An 18758-nucleotide genomic window follows, 5' to 3' on the forward strand; every position below is an offset into this window, starting at 1 on the left:
AATCTCAATAGGATAATTTATTTGATTAGATGTATAAACTTATATAAAGCAAGCATGTAAGATTGTAAACATATATATATTTTATTATTAATGGCCAAAAGAAATACACTTTATTTATATTTATTTTTATATATTTTAACATCTTTTAGCACTCTGTAATCAGCCAGTGCTGCCAATCAAATGTTTCAGTGACAGTTCAGTTGACAGCTGTGCTCGTATGGCCCTCCAATTTTTAGAGTAGAAAATAAATAGCAGAATCGCATTAAACAGTTTTAAGGTGAGAAAAACATGTCTAATAACTTAAATTAAAGTGTATTAAGCTGAAAAACCTTAAATATTGTGTTTGGCATATAGCGTAGGTCTACAATGAGCTATCTTTAAATAATATTAAAATGTGTCTTTTCCGTACGTTTTCGTTGGCGAGCTGTGATGTAATGAGTTAAATGCAAAGCCGTATTGGTCAAAATATATAGTGTATATGATATGGTAGAGGTATTCAATATAAATTTTCCTTTTATCAATTTTCAGAATGGCCGCTGTTTTCCGTGTGGGCATTGTGCGCCTATGTGGCCGTAATGCAAGTCCAGTATTGCTGAATACGCAGGCAACTTCTCCAATGGCTTTAACGCAAAAAGCTTCCATCATGGGTAAATCTATGCGAGGTGGTCCACGGGTACCCAAAGAATCCCCATATCCCTACAAAGATAAGCGATATACTGTTCTTAACTCGTTTTTCGACAAAACATCAAAACGCATGGATGAGAACTCTAAAGTCATATGTGTTGAAGGACCGATCGGTGCGGGCAAAAGTAAATTTGCGAAAGAATTGGCAGATGAACTGGAAATGTGTTATTTTCCTGAAGTCAACATGGATTTGCTTTACATCAATTCCTATGGCTATGATATGCGCAAGTTGGACCCCCAATTGCCTGAACTGTGCCGTTCATATGATGTGTCCAACTTTTGCCGAGAACCCAATCATCCTTTGGCTGCCCAGTTCCAAATCCGGATGTACATGCTGAGGTATTCACAATATATTGATGCCTTACAACATGTGCTTTCTACCGGTCAAGGTGTTGTTTTGGACCGCAGCTGCTATTCGGACTTCGTGTTCCTGGAAGCAATGCATAAGAACGGATACATTTCGCGTGGTGCCCACTCTGTATATTATGAAATTCGCCAAAATACAATTGACGAACTTCTAAAACCGCATTTGGTTATCTACTTGGACTGCCCTGTTGATGCTGTTAAGGTAAATAAAGTTCGCTAATCGAAAAAAGCATCTAATTTGTTGAATTGTTAATTTGCAGCAACGCATTAAAGCTCGTAATGTGGATTATGAAGTTAATTCGAAGGTTTTCACTGATGCCTACCTAAAGGATGTTGAAACGTTTTATAAACAACATTTCCTTAAGGATATAAGTAGCCACGCTGAAATCTTGGTGTACGATTGGACTGCTGGTGGTGAGACCGAAGTTGTAGTTGAAGATATCGAACGTATTGATTTTGGACAGTTCGAAGTTGATCACCACAATAAAAAAATGAAGGATTGGCGTTTCCCGCTCGAAGCTGAATGGTGCGAGGCCCGTATCAAGTACTGTAACGAAAAAAGCACTTTGTTGAACTATTTCAATGTGCCACGTTACGACGTACCTGAACTGGTGCGCGACGCTGACAGCAGTAAAGTTTGGCGTGATGTTTGGTACAACGTAAGTGTTTTCTCATCTTTTCCTTACTGTAAACATCGACACATTTTCTATTTTGTATTGTAGGCACCTGGCATGAAATATCGCGCAGGTTACAATGAGGATATGGGAGATACCGGTTTGTTTACCAAAACAACAATTGGCGTCAATCAACCGCTGTAAGCGGTCCTCAATTATTTGTTAGTAAAATATGAATAAACAAGAAAATAATAACGGAACGAAAACCTGTGTTGAATAAAAAGAAAATAACGGATAGAAAAGCTGTGTTAGTATTGAAATGAAATGAAGTTAGTTAAATGAAGAAATGAAAAGGTAAATAAAGCAACTTGCGTACAAATATACATGTATATTTGGAAAGCTTAATTTATCTTTTGAATCAATTTTTAGGTTTAAGAACAAGAATAAGTTATTCAACATATTTTAAATAATAAGTAATTGAGCATATATAACACAAAACAAAAAAATTAAAACTTTCATCTGCATATACAAATATATCATCAATATACCAACAATCAACTCTCATTAAACATCTAACACACAGAAAAATATTAAAATTTCATTAAGTACAAATTCTCAGCGATGGGAACGAAAATCGGTAAGTTTGTAATTACTATTTCACCTTCATATTTTTAAACTGCTTAGATAGATTCGAACAACAATTTTACCATTTGACAAACGTGGTTTCAAATAAAATAGTACGCATTTGTATTTTTTGGGGTTTATTATCAACATTGTAATATTCCATTTTTATACGTACAGATAAAACAAGTAAAATATAAATAAAACGCAGTTATAAATGTCCATTCATACGTTAATTAGAATATTGAATATAATTTACAGAATACAAACGTATGTTAAATTATGTATTACTTGTTGTTAATGGGACATTTAGTATGCCAGTTAACTAAAAGAAAACCACTAAAACTGGCATTTCTCCGGTTGACAGACTGATGGAAAACATTTGGTTAGCATTTTTACACAGTCACCAAGGACTTTGCTAGTAATATACGGTAGTCGGTTATATTTATCATTCCAGTGAATATTAAAATTCATATTTGTATATTTATATATGTGTGTAAACCTATAATTATTTGTGCATATATTTATATAATGTTATAGCTTTCACGGTTTCATATTTTTTTTTTGGGTAGACACTGTCCTCCTCACGCTTGACACAACGACTGCTGCTTTGTGTGTGTGGTTGTGTAGACGAGTGCCTTTGTTTTCCCTACTTCTTAAACTATGCTAATAAAATTAGTTGACTTCGGCTTAAAACGTTTCCTATAGTCCTTATAAAATACGTATTTATAAAAACACATTTACAATAATATTTTACTTGATTTCAGTCCAGCTCCTTGTGACTAATGTATCCAACATGTGTGGTTATTCTTTTTCTAAAAATTCTTCTTCGTGCTACTTTAAATACGATTTAGATTATCACGCTTGAAGTTGCGTATTGCCATCAATAGTTGATCTCTTGGATCTGTACTGCTGGACGTATCTGCAGGGCTGCTGCTATTTAGTGTGGGTAGTGTTACACTTTTAGGAGGCGTTGGTGGTGGTGGTGGTACTATGGGCGCTGGTTTAACGTCTGACTGAGTTTTTGTTTTCGTTGTGATGGTAGTTGCTGGATTCAAGCTCGTTTTGTTTAAATATACGCTGGTAGAGTTAGAGTTCTGAAGTTTTAATTCCAATTTGGCACTTTGCACCGGCTTAACCGTAGTTTGATGGACTTTTCTTGTCTCGGTCATTGTTTTTACATTTGTCACATCTACGAAACCATTGAGAATCGTAGTAGAACGTTGTACGCTTGCCGTTAGAGGCTTGGGAATTTGCTCCGAAATATTTTTTTCGGTTTGTTCCTTTTCTTTTGGTAAAGAATCGTTTGCGCGTATTTTCTCTTTTAAACCAGTCTTTCGCAATGTATTCTGACCAAATGGCGCTGTTACTACTTCGGACTGAATGGGTTTCGGCTTATTCGCTTCCAATTGGGTGATGGAGGTTGAACGGAGCAACCCTGGACCCACGTTCTTTACTACCGGTATGCTAAATCGATTGGCGTTGCTGCGGGGCAAAGTCGATGTGAAAGATGGTCTGAGGATTGCTTCACCTTTATTATTTTCCGATTCTGAACTTCCATTGAGTAGAACAGTTGTAATACTTGACGATTTCCACTGGCCCTTAGCTGAGTGCTCCAGTTGTGTTGCGTTATTTGTTGTTGTCGTATTTAATTCGACGTTTTCAATTGTTACATCGCGTAATGGTTTAACGCTCATCGGAACACGATAATCTTTTTCGGGGATACCCATTCGTTCGGTGGGGGAAGCGATTACTATGGGTTTAGGGGCAACAGGGGGTGGTGCATTCTCTCTTTCCGCCCAAAAAGCAGCCGCAGGCATTGAAACTCTATTATTTCGATTATGAGATTTCGTGTTAATCTCAATGGCAGCTGTTGTAACTGCCGCGCTTTGACTGTCGGCATTCTTGCCGCCGAAAATATAATCACCTTCATTTTTTATGGATACTTGCACTTTGGGCCGTTCACTCCAAGTAGAAAAATTAATGCTTGGCGGTCCGGAGTATCGGTATAATTTAGGCAGCTCTTTGTGTTTAGTCTGTTCTGCCGATGAACTCGTTGTTTCCTCTTCTTTTTGTGCATTCACATTATTTTTTGGTGTCTCAGCAATTTTGACAAAATTCGTTTTATGTTCTTCTTTTGACTCGATGCTCTCGAAATTGGAAGTGACACAAGGCTGTGGCGTTGCTATATTTGTATCTATGTCGTTTTGTGCATTAACTATATTCTTTGGTGTTTTTTCGTCTTGCCTTTTAAGTTCTTCGGCTCCCTTGGTGTCTGCATCACTACTGCTGGCGGAGCTATTTTTGCGTGAATTCAGAATCGTTTTGATAACTTCAGGACTTTGAAGAGATGGTGATTCGCCAATACTAAGTTCGCCTGATGATCGCCTACGACTGGAACTAAATCCGTTGGGTTCAACTTTGGCGTGCGTAATTTGTGTTGATGGCGTTTCTATGTTCATAACGTTTTGTTGTCCGGCAATACAAGTTGTTTTCTCGGAATGCAGTTGCTCTTTATTGTTTACTTGCTCAACGCTAGAATTTGTCACACTATTTGCTAGTGTTAGTTCCGAAACTTTATTTGGAACTTCATTTTCTTTTTCTTGAATCTGTTGTGTGATTGTTGTGATACTGAAGTTAGGTAATGTAGTTGGCTTAGCCGACTGTATCTTTGGTTCATCCTCTGGCTTTTTAATAAGAGTGTCCAAACCCTTTGAATGAATTATTGCCGAAAGTTCCTCTACAATTTCATTTAAAGGAGCTGTCGGGCTTGGCAAAGCTAAAATATCCCTTTTGACCTCAATGTCATGTGGCTGCGTTGGTTCTTGATGCGAACTGTCAACAGTTGGCACAAAGGTTCTCTCTGCATGGGAAATTGATTTAAAATCCAACTTTGGTCGTTCTTTAATTTTGGGAGTGATTGGCGTGTCCGGAGGCTTCTCATTTACAAAACCATCTGCAAAGCGTGCGTCAGCAAAATTAGGCGGAGGAGATATTGGAATTGAAAAGTTCCAAGACGCGCTATCAGAGAAATTGGGTGTTGCTTCTTGTGTTGCTGTTGTTGGTGTATTATCTCCACTGTCAACCTGATCCTCAGCGGCTAAAACGACGAAATCTTCCAGAGTTTTTGGTTCAGCTTGAGGTTTGACCACGGTTTTTCCAAGCTTGAAATTATACACCTTAATAATGTCGTCGTCATCTGAGCTCGACTCAAATGCCGATTTACCATCATTCACCGAACTCTCTGATGGCAAGCTATCGGGAACCGGAGATGGTACAGGCTCGCCGATACCTGAATCAGCCTGTTTAGACAAAGCGTCATCCTCATTCTCTAAACTTGATGGATTTTTAAGCGCTGCTATATGTGCATGCAAATAGCTACCGGAGTCCATTTGTTTAGATGATACGTCATCGTCGTGTTCTAATTCGACTGTGTTTTTCAGTGATGCGATGTGGACACCCAGATAGCTATCGTTATCCTGTGGCTCAGCAGAAAGGGATCGAGGCTCCGGCGTTGGTGTACGATTCAGAATAATTTTGGAAACGTTCGCTGCTGTTAGAGTAGAAACTGAATTTTCCAAAAATGTATCGTTATCGTTTTGAAAAGCATTAGTCGTTATCCTTGGAAGAGGTTTAGGTACAATAGCTGTCGTTTTTTCAGCCTCAGAAGGGATAGTCTCCAGGTTCCGTGTTGCTGATGGAATTTCATTGGCAACAGGTTCATCATCACGAGATTGTTGTTTATTACTATTCTGATCTAAATGTTCTTCAATATTTGTGTTTACTGACGGAGAATCGGGCGGTAAGGGCATAAGTGGACTTAAAGGCGTATCCGGTGTAGACGGAGTCATTGAATGGATTGAAAGAGTATCCGAATCTGCATATAAACTGCCCCTGGGCGGTGGTGCAGGTGCTGTGGTCTTTTTCTTAATTTGTATCATACGTTTACGCGGTGATGGCTCAGGGAATTCAATAGGTTGTTGAACGCTTTCAGCACTGTATAAATTCTGTACGCTGCCACCACACAAGTTTCGTGCATTTTTTTGTTTGACCTGTGATTGTTCCAGTTCAATATCCAAATTAGTGTAACCATTTAAGCTAGACTCTAGTTCGGTTTCAATGTTAAGACTGTTTATGTGTCCATTGGAATTAAAAGCTTTCACTTCTGGCGATGTAGAGAGATTTGGCGTCGATACAAAGCGATTTTTATGTGACAGAGAACCGTCTGGCACCTCTAAATTGTCAATGGTATTCGAGTTTGTATCTTTTGTGGTCGCTTCGCCGTTGGTCACGAGCACTGCCTTCTCTGGTATGGCAGTTTGGCTCGGTGGTCGTGGTGCAGCACGTTTCTTTCGTGGAGGAGCCGATATTTTAGTTGGAGTTGTGAGTGTTGATGTTGTAAGTGTGGCAGGTGGAGAGACAGGAGTGCGTATGCAATTCATACCTGTCGAGTCCATCGAATTAAGCGAGTTGCTTGAGCTGTAGGGACTAGTCGTTTTCGTTGTGTGCTTAGAGTAGCGACTACTGAACTCCGATGAAGAGAGAGAGTCACGTATGATTGCCGTTCGATGCAGTTTTATAATTTCATCGGCATTAAAATTGCCATACGATTCGGATTTGTTACACAAACGTATTTCAGAGAGGCCCACAGCACCAATAGTTAAATCGCAGCTGTACACTTGACTCGAATCAACTAAAATAGTAAAGAAAAGTTGTAGAAACGTATTCACAATAACACTACAACTTTGGTACCTGGATTTCTAAATTCATATTTTGTTGCGTCCAGTAGCTTGTTTTCGCATACCAATTCCAATAGTTTGCTCAGTGGTACGCGTGCGCCCAAGCGTGCAACGTACAGCTGATCCTTCGGCAGAAGGACGGTAATGCGGAAGGTCTGTTCAAAAGGCGCATTACTTGTGGCTGCCGGCAAGGGCGTGATGCGATTATATTCCAATTGACTAGTTTCGTTGATGTTCGTCGATGAGACGGACAAACTGTTTAGGTTTGTGCTAGACTTGGACAGTTTGCCATTAGGCATTGCTTTTTCGGCTATAAAGAAAGTGAACGATTATCTGCCACATGCTTTGTGAAGTGTACAAAATATAACACTTACCTTTGTTCTTCTTCCCCAACCACCGATTGAGTGTGGAGAAACCATGTTTCATGTTGCTCATAATTTGTGCTTAAAACATTCGCCCACGTTAAAGGCGGTTTGAATGCAGACAATCGAAACTTGTTACTTATGTGCGCTTATTCAATTTAGGCATTTGGTCATATTATCATGTGTTCCAACCCTTAATCGCTTCTGCCTGAAATAAAAGTAATATGTGTGTGTTAGCCAATATGTAATCGTAAAAAGAATTTATAAGCGGACGTTAAGAAATCTTATCAATGCGATAATAGCTTTGTTTTAGTAAAGATTATGTGACAAAGACCTAGTTAACGAGAACAATTTCTAACAATTTGCTTTATTATGAAACGTTTCATGAGCACAGTAACCACGAACTTTTTATTATTTCCAAAAAATTCTTCCAAACTGGCGCCAATATATGCATATTGTTTGCCTTGACTATCAGTTAATTATTTTTATTTTAGTACAATAAGTAAGATGAAAAAATGTTTGCTTCAAGATTAATTTTCATTTTGCCTTTATTGGAATTAAAAAAATGAAAATTATGTTATTTGGTTTTTGTCAATCGGAACCCAAGAGGAACTTGCGTCAAACGTCTTCATCTTATCTGTTTGTAGACGAGATAAGCGCTAGAGTGCACCCCATTAGCTTCAACAGTTTAGAGATATTATTTTCTGTTTGCGGCTGACGTATTAAATTTCAAATTCGCTATCTAGCGCTCTAAACAGTATTCATTATTGCATATTTGTGCAAATTCCTTGCATTTTGAATAGCATTACGAGGATTTATTTCTTTTCATGGTTAAGCTCGCATGAATTGAATTTTTCTCACAACCCTTATCTGGTTGCATACAAATGAATACTTGAGCTGGCTGTGGATAAATGATCGTGAAACTGAATAACAACCATGGATCCAAAAATTGCACAGGAGTCAAATTGTTATTGAAACACGTGATATATTGCTGATACAAACATACAGATATAAAAGTATGTGAATGCATGTGTATATTTGGAAAACAAATTGAATATGTCAATGTAATATATTCCTTTTTCAAATAAACACTTAAACATCATAAAACAATTATATACACATACGTACGTCGTTCGTCGCGCTATCTACAATAAAAAACGGCATAATAATTGCTGTGGATTGGCAGTGAAAATGACGTTCAAGTACGAGTAATTATTTTTGCTTTGCACATGTACTTCAAACTGACTGATTCGAAATACACTTGAATGCAAGTACAATTTCCAGCACTGAACAGCGCTAACAGCGAAGTAGCTAAATCTCCAAGCGCGTCTGGTGTGTATTGACGTGCGCTTAATGGCTAGGTGCTGAATAAAATGCTTACGTCTCGCCATTCAACTTAGAAGATGATACAATGCGACTTGGCGCATAACACGACTGCGACTACAATAGGGCTACAATGAATTGGAAGGGGGTCCCCGCACAGGCACTTTGCGCTTTATACAGTCTTGTAGTTACCATTTTTGCTCGCTGCTATTTTCGATTAGTTGGAATGCAAAGCGCATCATTTCAGGTTGCGAAGGAAAGGGGTGAACAAATCAACAGCATTGACATTCGGTGCGTGAGTGCTTCAATCAAAAAAATAAAAATAAAAACATTTGATATTGCGGACGAGCTGTGTTCATGAACACGCTGCTAGTCGCCGAGTATATGAGCACGTATCAATAGACTTTTTGCGGTTTATTTTTATAAATTTAAGTATATTGTGAACTATTGTCAAATTCCACACCCATTGAAATACCTACATACATGTGGTGGCAGCGCTTATAATTTTGTCACTTTTGAAAACACAAAATATGTTCCTAAAGCCAAGTATTTAAAACGCCTTCGTCTTCTGTCAAACGAAGATTACTCATACGCTCCGTCAACAGCGTTTCGTTTACCTTCTCGACGCAAATTATTTACGGCGTTTAAGTCATATTTACATACATGAAGAATTGTTAATTCATTTTAGTGAAATGAGTTGTGATTTAGACATGTGTTTATTCCGTGAGTGACCACATAGGTGGGGAATTTTATCGGTAAGCAGGTGTCATCACCTGTTGCTGTTAGCGTATGATTTTCAAAATATGCAAATTCTATGAATTAAAATGAAAAACCTCCAACACTACATGCAAAATAGCGAGTCGCAATTATTTGTAATTATTTTCAAGTGTTCTTGCCAGATATTACTGATTATTTGTCTTTCCAATTCTCTCTACAATTGCTTTCATTCTGACTTTATCAGTTAAACAAAACAAAACGGCACGAATACGAAGTAAGTCAATAACAATAACAATAAGAAGCGTGCGGTCGTAATTGGCAGCAGTAGACAGTAATAATGAAGTATAGAAAAAGGCGATAAAAAATAGCACACGCTGTGTTTCTCCTTTCTGTCAGAAGTCACGGTCTAACCTACCAATAATAAAATATGTATATAGCATAGCTAAAACTTTGTTCAGTGTAGTTTTTTGTTGGTTTGTTGTTGATATTTTAGGCGCACTGCTAATGGGACAATGTCGAAAGGTGGAAATTGTATACATATACATACATATATTCAGGGGAGCATACATAAATAGTTAAGTATACTTACTTCCAAGTAAACTTAAAATTGTATTAATTTTTGTTTGTAAACTACAGCTTTGATTTTTTTTGTGCTCTGTGAATAATAATAGCAGTAAATGAAGGTCGACGTAGCTTTAAAAATCCATTTAATAGGAATTAATAGACTTATTATTAGCGGCTTACTTTCTTTAAGTAGTTTCAAAAGAACCTATTGCTGTATTAATTTCATTGCAGTTTCTTTTAGCAACTTCGATAGTCTAACTTGAAAACTGGTTTACGCGCTGAGGAAACTAATTTAGTATGTATTGTTAATTGAGATAGACAATATTGACAATCTTCGGTGTGCAAAATCCTCCGATAGTCCTGATAGACTTTTATATTAAAAGCCCTAAAATGTATAAGCTATATTACTATGTTGAATAATTCAATTTTGTCTCCTCTCTCTCTCTGTTTTTTGTCCATTTTTGTTTGGGTGTAACGTAACTTGTTTAGCAGATGTATGGATTTACATAAACAAAAATATTTTATAGAACTATAGAATTATGTTTTACGGGAAGAATTAAAAAACTTAATGACGACTTTAATGAGTACCATTATGGTGAACTCAAAACGTCTTGATCGTTCAAGAATAATAGTATGGTGACCTATAAATCAAACTGCAAAACTGATGCAAATACGTTCTATAGTAATTTGGCAAAATTAAAAATATTTTTGCATATACACCTTTGCCATATTTGTTTAATAATGACCAAGTAACATAGTCTGATATCAAAATTTAAATAGTATAACGGCTTGGGTACATTTACGGCAGTTTGTTTACCTCGAAGTAAGCAATAACGAAGGTGTCACGTTCCATTCACTTAAATGGCTCACAATGAAATTCTTCATATCGAATTTACACATTAGCAAAGTGGAACAACCAATAATCGATTACTGGAAAATGGAATGTCCAAATATATGTACATATACACATACATATAATAAAAGAACTTCACTTGTGCTACTAACCATATTTAAAATTACAATTATGAACATGCAATAACAATATTAAAGTGTGCGGTTAGTCGAGGTAAACAAAAGCACACCCGACCCGGCAACTGTAATAATGACGAACAACAATAAATGCTGCAATGGTGGCCAAGTGGCACGCATTGGGCCAGTGGGCCCATATGAGGGTTTTGGCGGCACTGAACCCAAAAAAGTGTGTGTTTCCCCATTTATCATTTACATTGTTACGTTTGCACGTTGTTATTGCTATTGTAATACAATCACACATACTCGTACATACATATATACATACATAGATATATGAATATTTGAACGTGAATATGGCTTAAAATGAAGCTACGTCGCGAGTCGCGTTGCGCTGGCAGTGACTTGCTGCTGCTGGATGACTGTGATTAAGCCAGCGGACATGCTGATGATGACTGAGTGCCGAATGGTATGCATGCCGGTAAGTCATTGAACTCCGGCTGTCTTTGTTGCGTTAATTCTTTGGTGCTGCCGAAGATGGTGTGCGAGTCCGTTGGCAGTGAATATTTGTGTTAATCATTATAATTATGTACGACTATGTGTTTGCACTACTTATATCACACATATTTACATACTCACGCTGGCATAAAAAACAGTAGTTATTTTTGTCCACTGCTTTTGTACACTTCCAATTAAATTAGTCAATTATCCACATACCTTTCTGCACGGTGTTGACTATTTATATTTAATTTGTGGCTAATTTGAGTTCCTCTTCATCTAGTATTTGCCCTGCAAGCAAACGGAACGCAATAAAATAGCAGTTTAAATATTTTTTTCTAGTCGAATTGTGTTTCTTGACTATCAGAATCAATTAATACTAATAAATCTAAATATTTAGCAATTAACTGAAACTCCATTGTTTAGTTTGATTATCTGACATTCCTCAATATTTTAATCATTTGTCGGGTTTCCCCTTTCTTCTATTTCTTGTGCCGTTATGTCAATTACCGATAATAAGGTACAATTGCTATTTGTTTTATAATCGTCAGGACAATAAAATGCGAACTAAGAATTGGAAATTTATATGAAAAAAATGTTTGTTCAAAAGTTTAACTTAACATGACATCAATATTGATAAAATTAAATTCCTTCCAATGTTATGTCAAGCAGGTAATTGCTGCCATTATATTTTTATCATTAGAATTTACTAGTAGAAAAATGAATAAAAGAAGCAGGGAATTTGATACTTTCAAGATATGATATCTCGCATCTACCATATAATTATGTAGGTATTTCGAACACCCAGTAAATACGAGTATACTGGTTCGTCCTATCAAATTGGTAAGAAGAATTCTGAAATTTTATTTGAGGAAGGAAAGTGAGAAATTGAGTGAGGCTGAGTGCGCTTTTACAAAGTAATTAAATATAGCATAAACACTTAAATCATTGAGAGCGCTAAATTTTCCCATACATTACAAATATATAAAGTAAATATTTAATCAGTACTTAAAGCTGAAAAGTTTAAAATTATTGCTATATTAATAATTCGATGAGTTTTTACTCAAATAGTTATGTATTTTGACTTTGGGGCTTGTATTTTTTAAAGGAGGAAAATAGACTAATCTAAACACGAATGTCAGAGATTTTCTAATCCAAGACATAAACTTATCATCATGTAGTTAAGGTTCAAGCCTTTCAGAAAATTCACGTGTTTATTATAGGTTCGAATTCTAATTCTGCGGGTATAATATCATATTACATAATAATTATTTGTATTATACGAGAAGTTATTATTTCTACATTTTTAACGTACAAAGCTAATGTCCGAAATATTGGTATTTTTTTTAAATGTACGGACGTTACTTCGTTTTATAAATATTTCTCTGGAACCGACTTCATGCATGTGTAGTTTCTGTGAGTACGTCGTATTTGCTCCAACCCGCCTTTCGTAGTTCTCACCTTTACTTTATTGTATTATTTGACTGTCATCCAGTTCCACTACTTCTACGTTTTTCTTTTATCGCAATTACTGCTATCACGCTGAGGTTTTACTAGTACACCTTTAGTCGTTACTTAGTATATGCTTAACTTTTGCATACCAAAACTGATTGTCACTTAAAATTGGAATTTATTGCTGTAACGATGATAATAGAAACTTCGTTTTTTATGACATTGACATTCACTTTTTTCGGCTATTTAGCATGAAGTCTTCTACACAATGTTCTAGTTTTGTGAAATTAAAATTAGCGCTACGAAGAACTTCGTTGAATTCGGTTGAAAATTCCGCAAACGACTGACTAAGCGAGAAAAGCCTTACTAACTTCTGCCGCTAACTTCAGCCTCAAGGTGTAGGCAGGCGTCAGCGGCAATTTCAGCGTCATCCATACGATAACAGTCGCTCTTCAATTGGCACACATGAGTACATTTGTACATATAAAAGCACATGTTTACCAACCCTTGAATTCGAAAGGGAAGCAAGGGCGGGCGACGTGTCTACTACCGCCAGGTATAGCATTGCCTGATAACACGAAATTCTCATAGACATCACTCTACTGCGTCGCCAGCGAAGTAGCTAACGCTAGCTATTTTATACCGTTGTCGGTCGAGTAAATGCCCACTCTTTATCAACCTCCCTACTATTCACGCTTATTTATTTTCACTCAAACTACGTACTTATGTACTACTTCTTTCGGGAGCCCGAATTTGCGCACACAAACGGAATGATTAGCGACTGTGCTATATTTGCATGAGTCGACCTGAGTATATTTTCTCAGATGTTCCATATAAGTTCATATAAGTACATACTGGCCCATTTGTTTTTATCGTTTTTGCTCGCTTGTTTAACTTGTAATTGTCGCTGTATGCTCGTTGACGTTTAATTGTTTTATCAGCAAAACTGTTTTGTTTTGCAACAAAAACGTCAATTTTATCTTATCAAACAACACTGGTGCGATATGCGCAGCAAGATCACTCCATCTAACCGCTTCCCCCGTACAGCTCTGGTTCGTTGATACATATGATTCCATAACTATGTGTATATTGAAACACAAATAGATGGCGCGTGCTTGGTCGACACTTTTTTGGTAATTTCAACGGCTTATCGGCTGGCCTTTGTGTGATCGCAGAGGGAACTATATAGTTACCGTTAGATATTTGTAAGGGCGCTTTCTGTACAACCTTCATACAGCCTTAACCTGCACAACATTGCACATACGAATATTGAACTTGGAATTATACACTTAGTGTTGCCGAATGTACGAAATACTGAAATTTTCGGAAATTGGTAAATACTCACGCAGTATTTAACGGAATATGATAGTTGGCAGGCAGTTTTGGATACCTTGATTTCACAACTACTTCGCATTGAAGTTAAAACAGTACTGCAGACGTTGGTTAATTTAATTAGCTTGAGTTCAATTGTGTTTGGGTGGCCCAACAACTGTCGGCAGAACTATTGCTAATGCGAAATCTTTTTAAGCAATGTTAAAATTATTGTGTAGGCACTTACATACATACAAACATATATACATAAGCGTGTGTGCGTAATAAGTGATTTCTAAATTGAAGAACCAATATATTTAAGTGGGCTGTAATGCTCACTTAAACCATTAACAATGTCGGAAAAGGAGCGTTCTGTTACCATTTTTGGTAAGCGCTAGGCGCTGTCGTTCTTTATGAAATTCTTTGCATTTCCATCACAGTTTTGCTTACATACTACAAGAAGCTTTTATCTAAGGAAGCTCCACCCTTGTTTGAGAGCGACCGCGGCACCTGTCCGCCATCACTACTTGGCTGACGACGCTGATGAGCTCATCAATGAGACAATATAGGCGCTTTGACACAATGAAGCCATGCCGCGCCTGCATTGCCTGCTGCTGTTGTAGTCAGGTTTAATGTACACATGTGCATTAATTTATTACCACTAATGGAAGCTAAAGACGATAGACGATGAGCACGGGCTGCACGCACGCCAAAGCGCACGTTTCAATGTGGGCGTATCCATCCGTTGGGTTAAAATAAGGGCCAAGTATTGCATTATTGACTAACTTTAGGTGGATAAAGTGCATAAAAGTCTATATCGCGCCACGTCCGATCGGTCAGAAACGGTTGATTACAACAAGCGATTATGATGAATTGTCTAAGCGTTTTTGCAATTATTGTTGGGCAATTTTCAAATTTGGGCATTTGCGAAAGTGCAAGTAAGGTTCTTAACATTTATCGTCGATCGGTAATCGTTCAAATGCACATACTAGGTCAAGATTAAAGAACCTAAAAGCAAACCTTCTTGAGATTCTGATAAGAAAATTTGTTCTATAAAATCACACGTGCAATAAAAATTATTTTTTTTTGGCATAATTTCCCCACACTAGTTGTGATTCATTGGACTGAAAAGAGAACATTGATCGGGAGAGAGCGCGCTAAAAGTAGTGCCTAGGACTGTATTATGGCAGTAATAATGGATATATATTTGTTATTGGTAATGGTTATTTGTGGAATTCAATTTGTGCCAGAATTGTTGTTGTTGTTGTCTGAAATACAATTACAATTTCTTATCATTTCAACTTGATCGCAATGATTTTCATGGCTTGCTTGTCATTCTAGTTTACTTCTTTTCCTTTTTTGTTCTTGCATATATTTAGTTGCTTTTGTTGCAATTGTTGTTGTTAATATTAGATTTTTGTGAATGTAAACAACTGTGTTTTTGTGGTTTCCTTTGTTTTTACCCGCCGCATTTCGTCGTGTCTGCACCGAATACTAGCGCCCTGACTGCGATTTATGGGTGCGCCTCAGCTGCGGCAGCAACGGCAGCCACAACCTTAACTTTGGCAATGTGATTTCTTTGTGGGCCAATAGCCAAGTACGGCTCACATATATGTATGTGTGTGCATTGCCGTTTTAGTTTTGTTATTTTGTTATTACAGAAATAGAAATTAGCTTCATGATGCACTGATTCTCACACCACACTGCAGCACCGAATGTGAAAATCGCGAAATGAAATTGAAAGAAAAGTGAAATGCGTGACAAAGACGCGATGGAGCATAAAACCGCAAAGAAATTTTACTCAATGTGATTACAGCGTTGTGAGCACACTCGTACAAGTATTTTGCGAAGTGAAATTGAACCAAACCGGCCGTTGGTGCAAACTCGCTATAGGTAACTCCAAAGTCTGCAAAAGTCACCATTCACCACTGCTACTTGGATGCTGAGCTTTACTTCTCTGCGGTGTTGATGTTGTGCTTTGGCACACTCGCCGTCGCAGTCGCTGGCCTCAATTTACAATGGTAATGTAGCGGTAGAATGGCAAATATAGGAAGAAGACTGAAATATAGGAAGTGACTGATAAACCACTGAATGAAGAGTATGGTGAAAAGTAAAGAAAAAGTAGCGCGAACTCGCCCAGTGCTCTCTTACATTTCCAATATTTGCAATGCACTTGATGGTATTGTAGGTATTTGTATGAAAAGTGAAGATCGGAATAGTTACAATAAAGTGCATAGCACAGAGCCTAATGATACATAAACACTTTTCGGATACTTAAAAAAATGTCAAATAAAATGATGTGATATTGGTTAAAAAGACAAAGTACAACTGAAATATACCAGATTGACCTGATCAAGGACACATTGCCTATACCTGAGGCATACTTATGTACATAATTTTTCAATTCGTGAAATACCGTCAAAGAAACATCGAGATCATGACCTAATTTTACATAGTGACATACAAATGCTTTTAGTCCCTGCTACACTTAATAATGACTGTTCTTGCAGACATTAGTGCTACTTTCCATTCGGTTCTATATTCGTTGCTCATTCCTTTTACCGCTTTATCGATCACTAAAGTCGGTGATTAAGGGCGAATAGAGGCAAAAAGCGACAAACACTCAGATGCCAACAAAAAGAGCACGCCAATTAATATCGTTGCAACAGTGTCTTACAGCGATACCCACTTGAGCCAACGTAGAAAGTAAATTCGAAAAAAAAATCACACTTTTAAATGTTCTCTTCTTTATTAAAATTTTTGTTGTGGCACATTAAATACAATTTAGCATTCAGGAGTGCGTCTGCGCACATGCATGTATGCGCTTAACTTCGACACACTTTCAAGTGTTTGTGAAGTGCCAAAATTTATATGGAACTGCATTAAAAGCAAAAGTAATACTCCAGCTAGTAGTCTGTGTTTCTTATAGCTTTCATATACATAAATGTACATATTTTTAATCATGCACGTATATATGTATGTGTAAAATCACAAAGTGGGGCAAATGTATAAGTATAAAAGCAAATAAAATGATTAAATATACTCCCACGACGAATAAAGAAGAGAGCAGTCGATTAAATTGCCGACATACAAGTACAATGTGCAGGAGTTGTCAGTTTAATTTTAAATTTGCCTGTCATTCGCCACTTGTCCGTCCGTTTTTTCACTTGTATTTGTACGCGGATGTGTGACCGTAATAACTCGTCTAATAACTGCTTAAACTCATTGACTGTGCGAATAGTCAATTGCTTGCAATTGCTATTACTCGCAGCCTCCAATTAATTGCACACGATGTCAAAGTACATAAGTAGATAGTTGTCACTGTGCCTAAAATTGTATTTGGTATATAAATTAAATGTGCATTGTTTCATTTACAATATTGGTTAATTATAATACGCGAGATTAAAAACACTTTTACTTTAAAGAAGTATCGAATTTTAAGTAAAAATGGGCTTCACTTTTCAGTTTTTACTTTCCATTTTTCTCTAACTTTTATTGGGTACTTAAGACCTGTTTTTAATTTGGCGCTAGGGTTTTAATACAAGTATTTGTATGGCTGTTTAAAAAAACGTCCTGTTAATAATAAAGAAAACCACTGCAAAAAATGGCACTTAATACATGTCTTTTAAGCAATTGCAGCTGTGTAAATTGTGTCATCAGCAGCGTTTGTTGAAAAGTAAAATGAATTCAAAACCAGGTTACCCAAAACAATTTGAAATCTAAACAATTTGTGTTAGTCAGTCGCTCGTAAAAACTAAAGCGAGTACTTTTAATTTTGTAATTTTCAAGTGTCGCAAGCTATTTCTTGACAGCAAAAGTCCCACTTATGTTTGTATATATGTAAGTAGAGGTTTGTGTGTTTTGTGTTTGTGCTCGAGCTTTGTCTGGTGATCTATGCGACTAAGTCTGTCAGCTCACACTGACATTTGGAATGCGGCACGAATCAGTGGCGCAAATAGTCGACTTTTATTTATTAGATTTCGTTTTTGTTGTGCAAGTGGCATTGTTGCAAATTGACAATGTTTTGAGATGATGATATCCTTGACCTGTATTATTTATTATATAAAAGTTACTGTATATCCAGCTGCTCAAAAATAAATTCTTTGAAAGCATTCTAGTCGGCTTTTAACAAAGCAGCAATTTCTTCTGATACATCCATCTAAATCACAGTTTTTACTTTGTGACCGCATCAGTACTAATTGGTTTGCGACTGTTGCTGCAGCCATACGTGCATAAATGTTTAATCTCCGGAAGCCAGTTTAATCTCGCACATTTTCGCATATTTTCAATTGGATAAGCGTTTTTTTTACTTAATTAACAAATTTTAATATAACAATTATAATAAGCAACAGTGTTGAAAAAATATTTGCTTAGCTGTCATTCAGACCTTTAAACGCTTTCAGTGTGAAGATCAGATCTGACTTCCGATCACAACCCAACCAGAACTCTATAAACCTTCCACGTTTCTTCTAAGCGTCTACTACGTTTCCAATCAGGCCTGCTCAAGCGGTGTGCGCCGTAATTTATGACTTTGATGC

The 18758-nt window shown here is 36.9% G+C and overlaps 2 protein-coding genes across 16 annotated transcripts in view; one reads left to right on the top strand and one right to left on the bottom strand.

Moving 5' to 3' along the window:
- Nucleotides 1–148: 148 nt before the first annotated feature.
- Nucleotides 149–2218, top strand: LOC105212719 (NADH dehydrogenase [ubiquinone] 1 alpha subcomplex subunit 10, mitochondrial). 3 transcript variants are annotated; one of them, XR_008471586.1, is made up of 5 exons: nt 149–277; nt 529–1252; nt 1311–1709; nt 1773–2018; nt 2094–2218. XR_008471586.1 is itself a non-coding variant. In XM_011184893.3 (4 exons), the coding sequence occupies exons 2-4, from the start codon at nt 530–532 to the stop codon at nt 1866–1868; spliced, it is 1218 nt and encodes a 405-aa protein (XP_011183195.1). In that variant the 5' UTR covers nt 149–277; nt 529; the 3' UTR covers nt 1869–2069. The 3 variants fall into 3 exon arrangements, 2 of the variants coding, with proteins under 2 accessions (XP_011183195.1, XP_054088487.1); XM_011184893.3 differs by lacking the exon at nt 2094–2218 and having other exon boundaries at nt 1773–2069; XM_054232512.1 differs by lacking the exon at nt 2094–2218 and having other exon boundaries at nt 248–355; nt 1773–2069.
- LOC105212717 (mucin-2) overlaps nt 1813–18758 on the bottom strand; it is a 41936-nt gene continuing 24990 nt past the window's right edge. For 6 of the 13 annotated variants that reach the window (XM_054232491.1, XM_029040415.2, XM_054232492.1 and 3 more), the window contains 4 exons: nt 11677–11748; nt 7399–7594; nt 7038–7334; nt 1813–6978 (listed from right to left, as the gene is read on the bottom strand). In XM_054232491.1, the coding sequence (XP_054088466.1) occupies nt 3125–6978; nt 7038–7334; nt 7399–7459 (4212 nt within the window). In that variant the 5' untranslated portion in view covers nt 7460–7594; nt 11677–11748 and the 3' untranslated portion in view covers nt 1813–3124. Of the gene's footprint in view, nt 6979–7037; nt 7335–7398; nt 7595–11598; nt 11749–12772; nt 12842–12918; nt 14124–14254; nt 14441–18758 lie in introns of those variants that run through there. The other 7 variants (XM_054232493.1, XM_011184889.3, XM_011184890.3 and 4 more) reach the window with 7 other exon arrangements.

Source organism: Zeugodacus cucurbitae, chromosome 5 (assembly GCF_028554725.1).
Source record: "Zeugodacus cucurbitae isolate PBARC_wt_2022May chromosome 5, idZeuCucr1.2, whole genome shotgun sequence".
NCBI classification, from domain to species: domain Eukaryota; kingdom Metazoa; phylum Arthropoda; class Insecta; order Diptera; family Tephritidae; genus Zeugodacus; species Zeugodacus cucurbitae.

Excerpts from the sequence above, each read along its gene's own strand:
- LOC105212719 (XM_011184893.3), top strand. The coding sequence starts at position 530 with ATGGCCGCTGTTTTCCGTGTGGGCATTGTGCGCCTATGTGGCCGTAAT. Across the intron at positions 1,253-1,310 it reads GCCCTGTTGATGCTGTTAAG|CAACGCATTAAAGCTCGTAA; the intron begins GTAAATAAAGTT and ends GTTAATTTGCAG. Across the intron at positions 1,710-1,772 it reads GGCGTGATGTTTGGTACAAC|GCACCTGGCATGAAATATCG; the intron begins GTAAGTGTTTTC and ends TTTGTATTGTAG.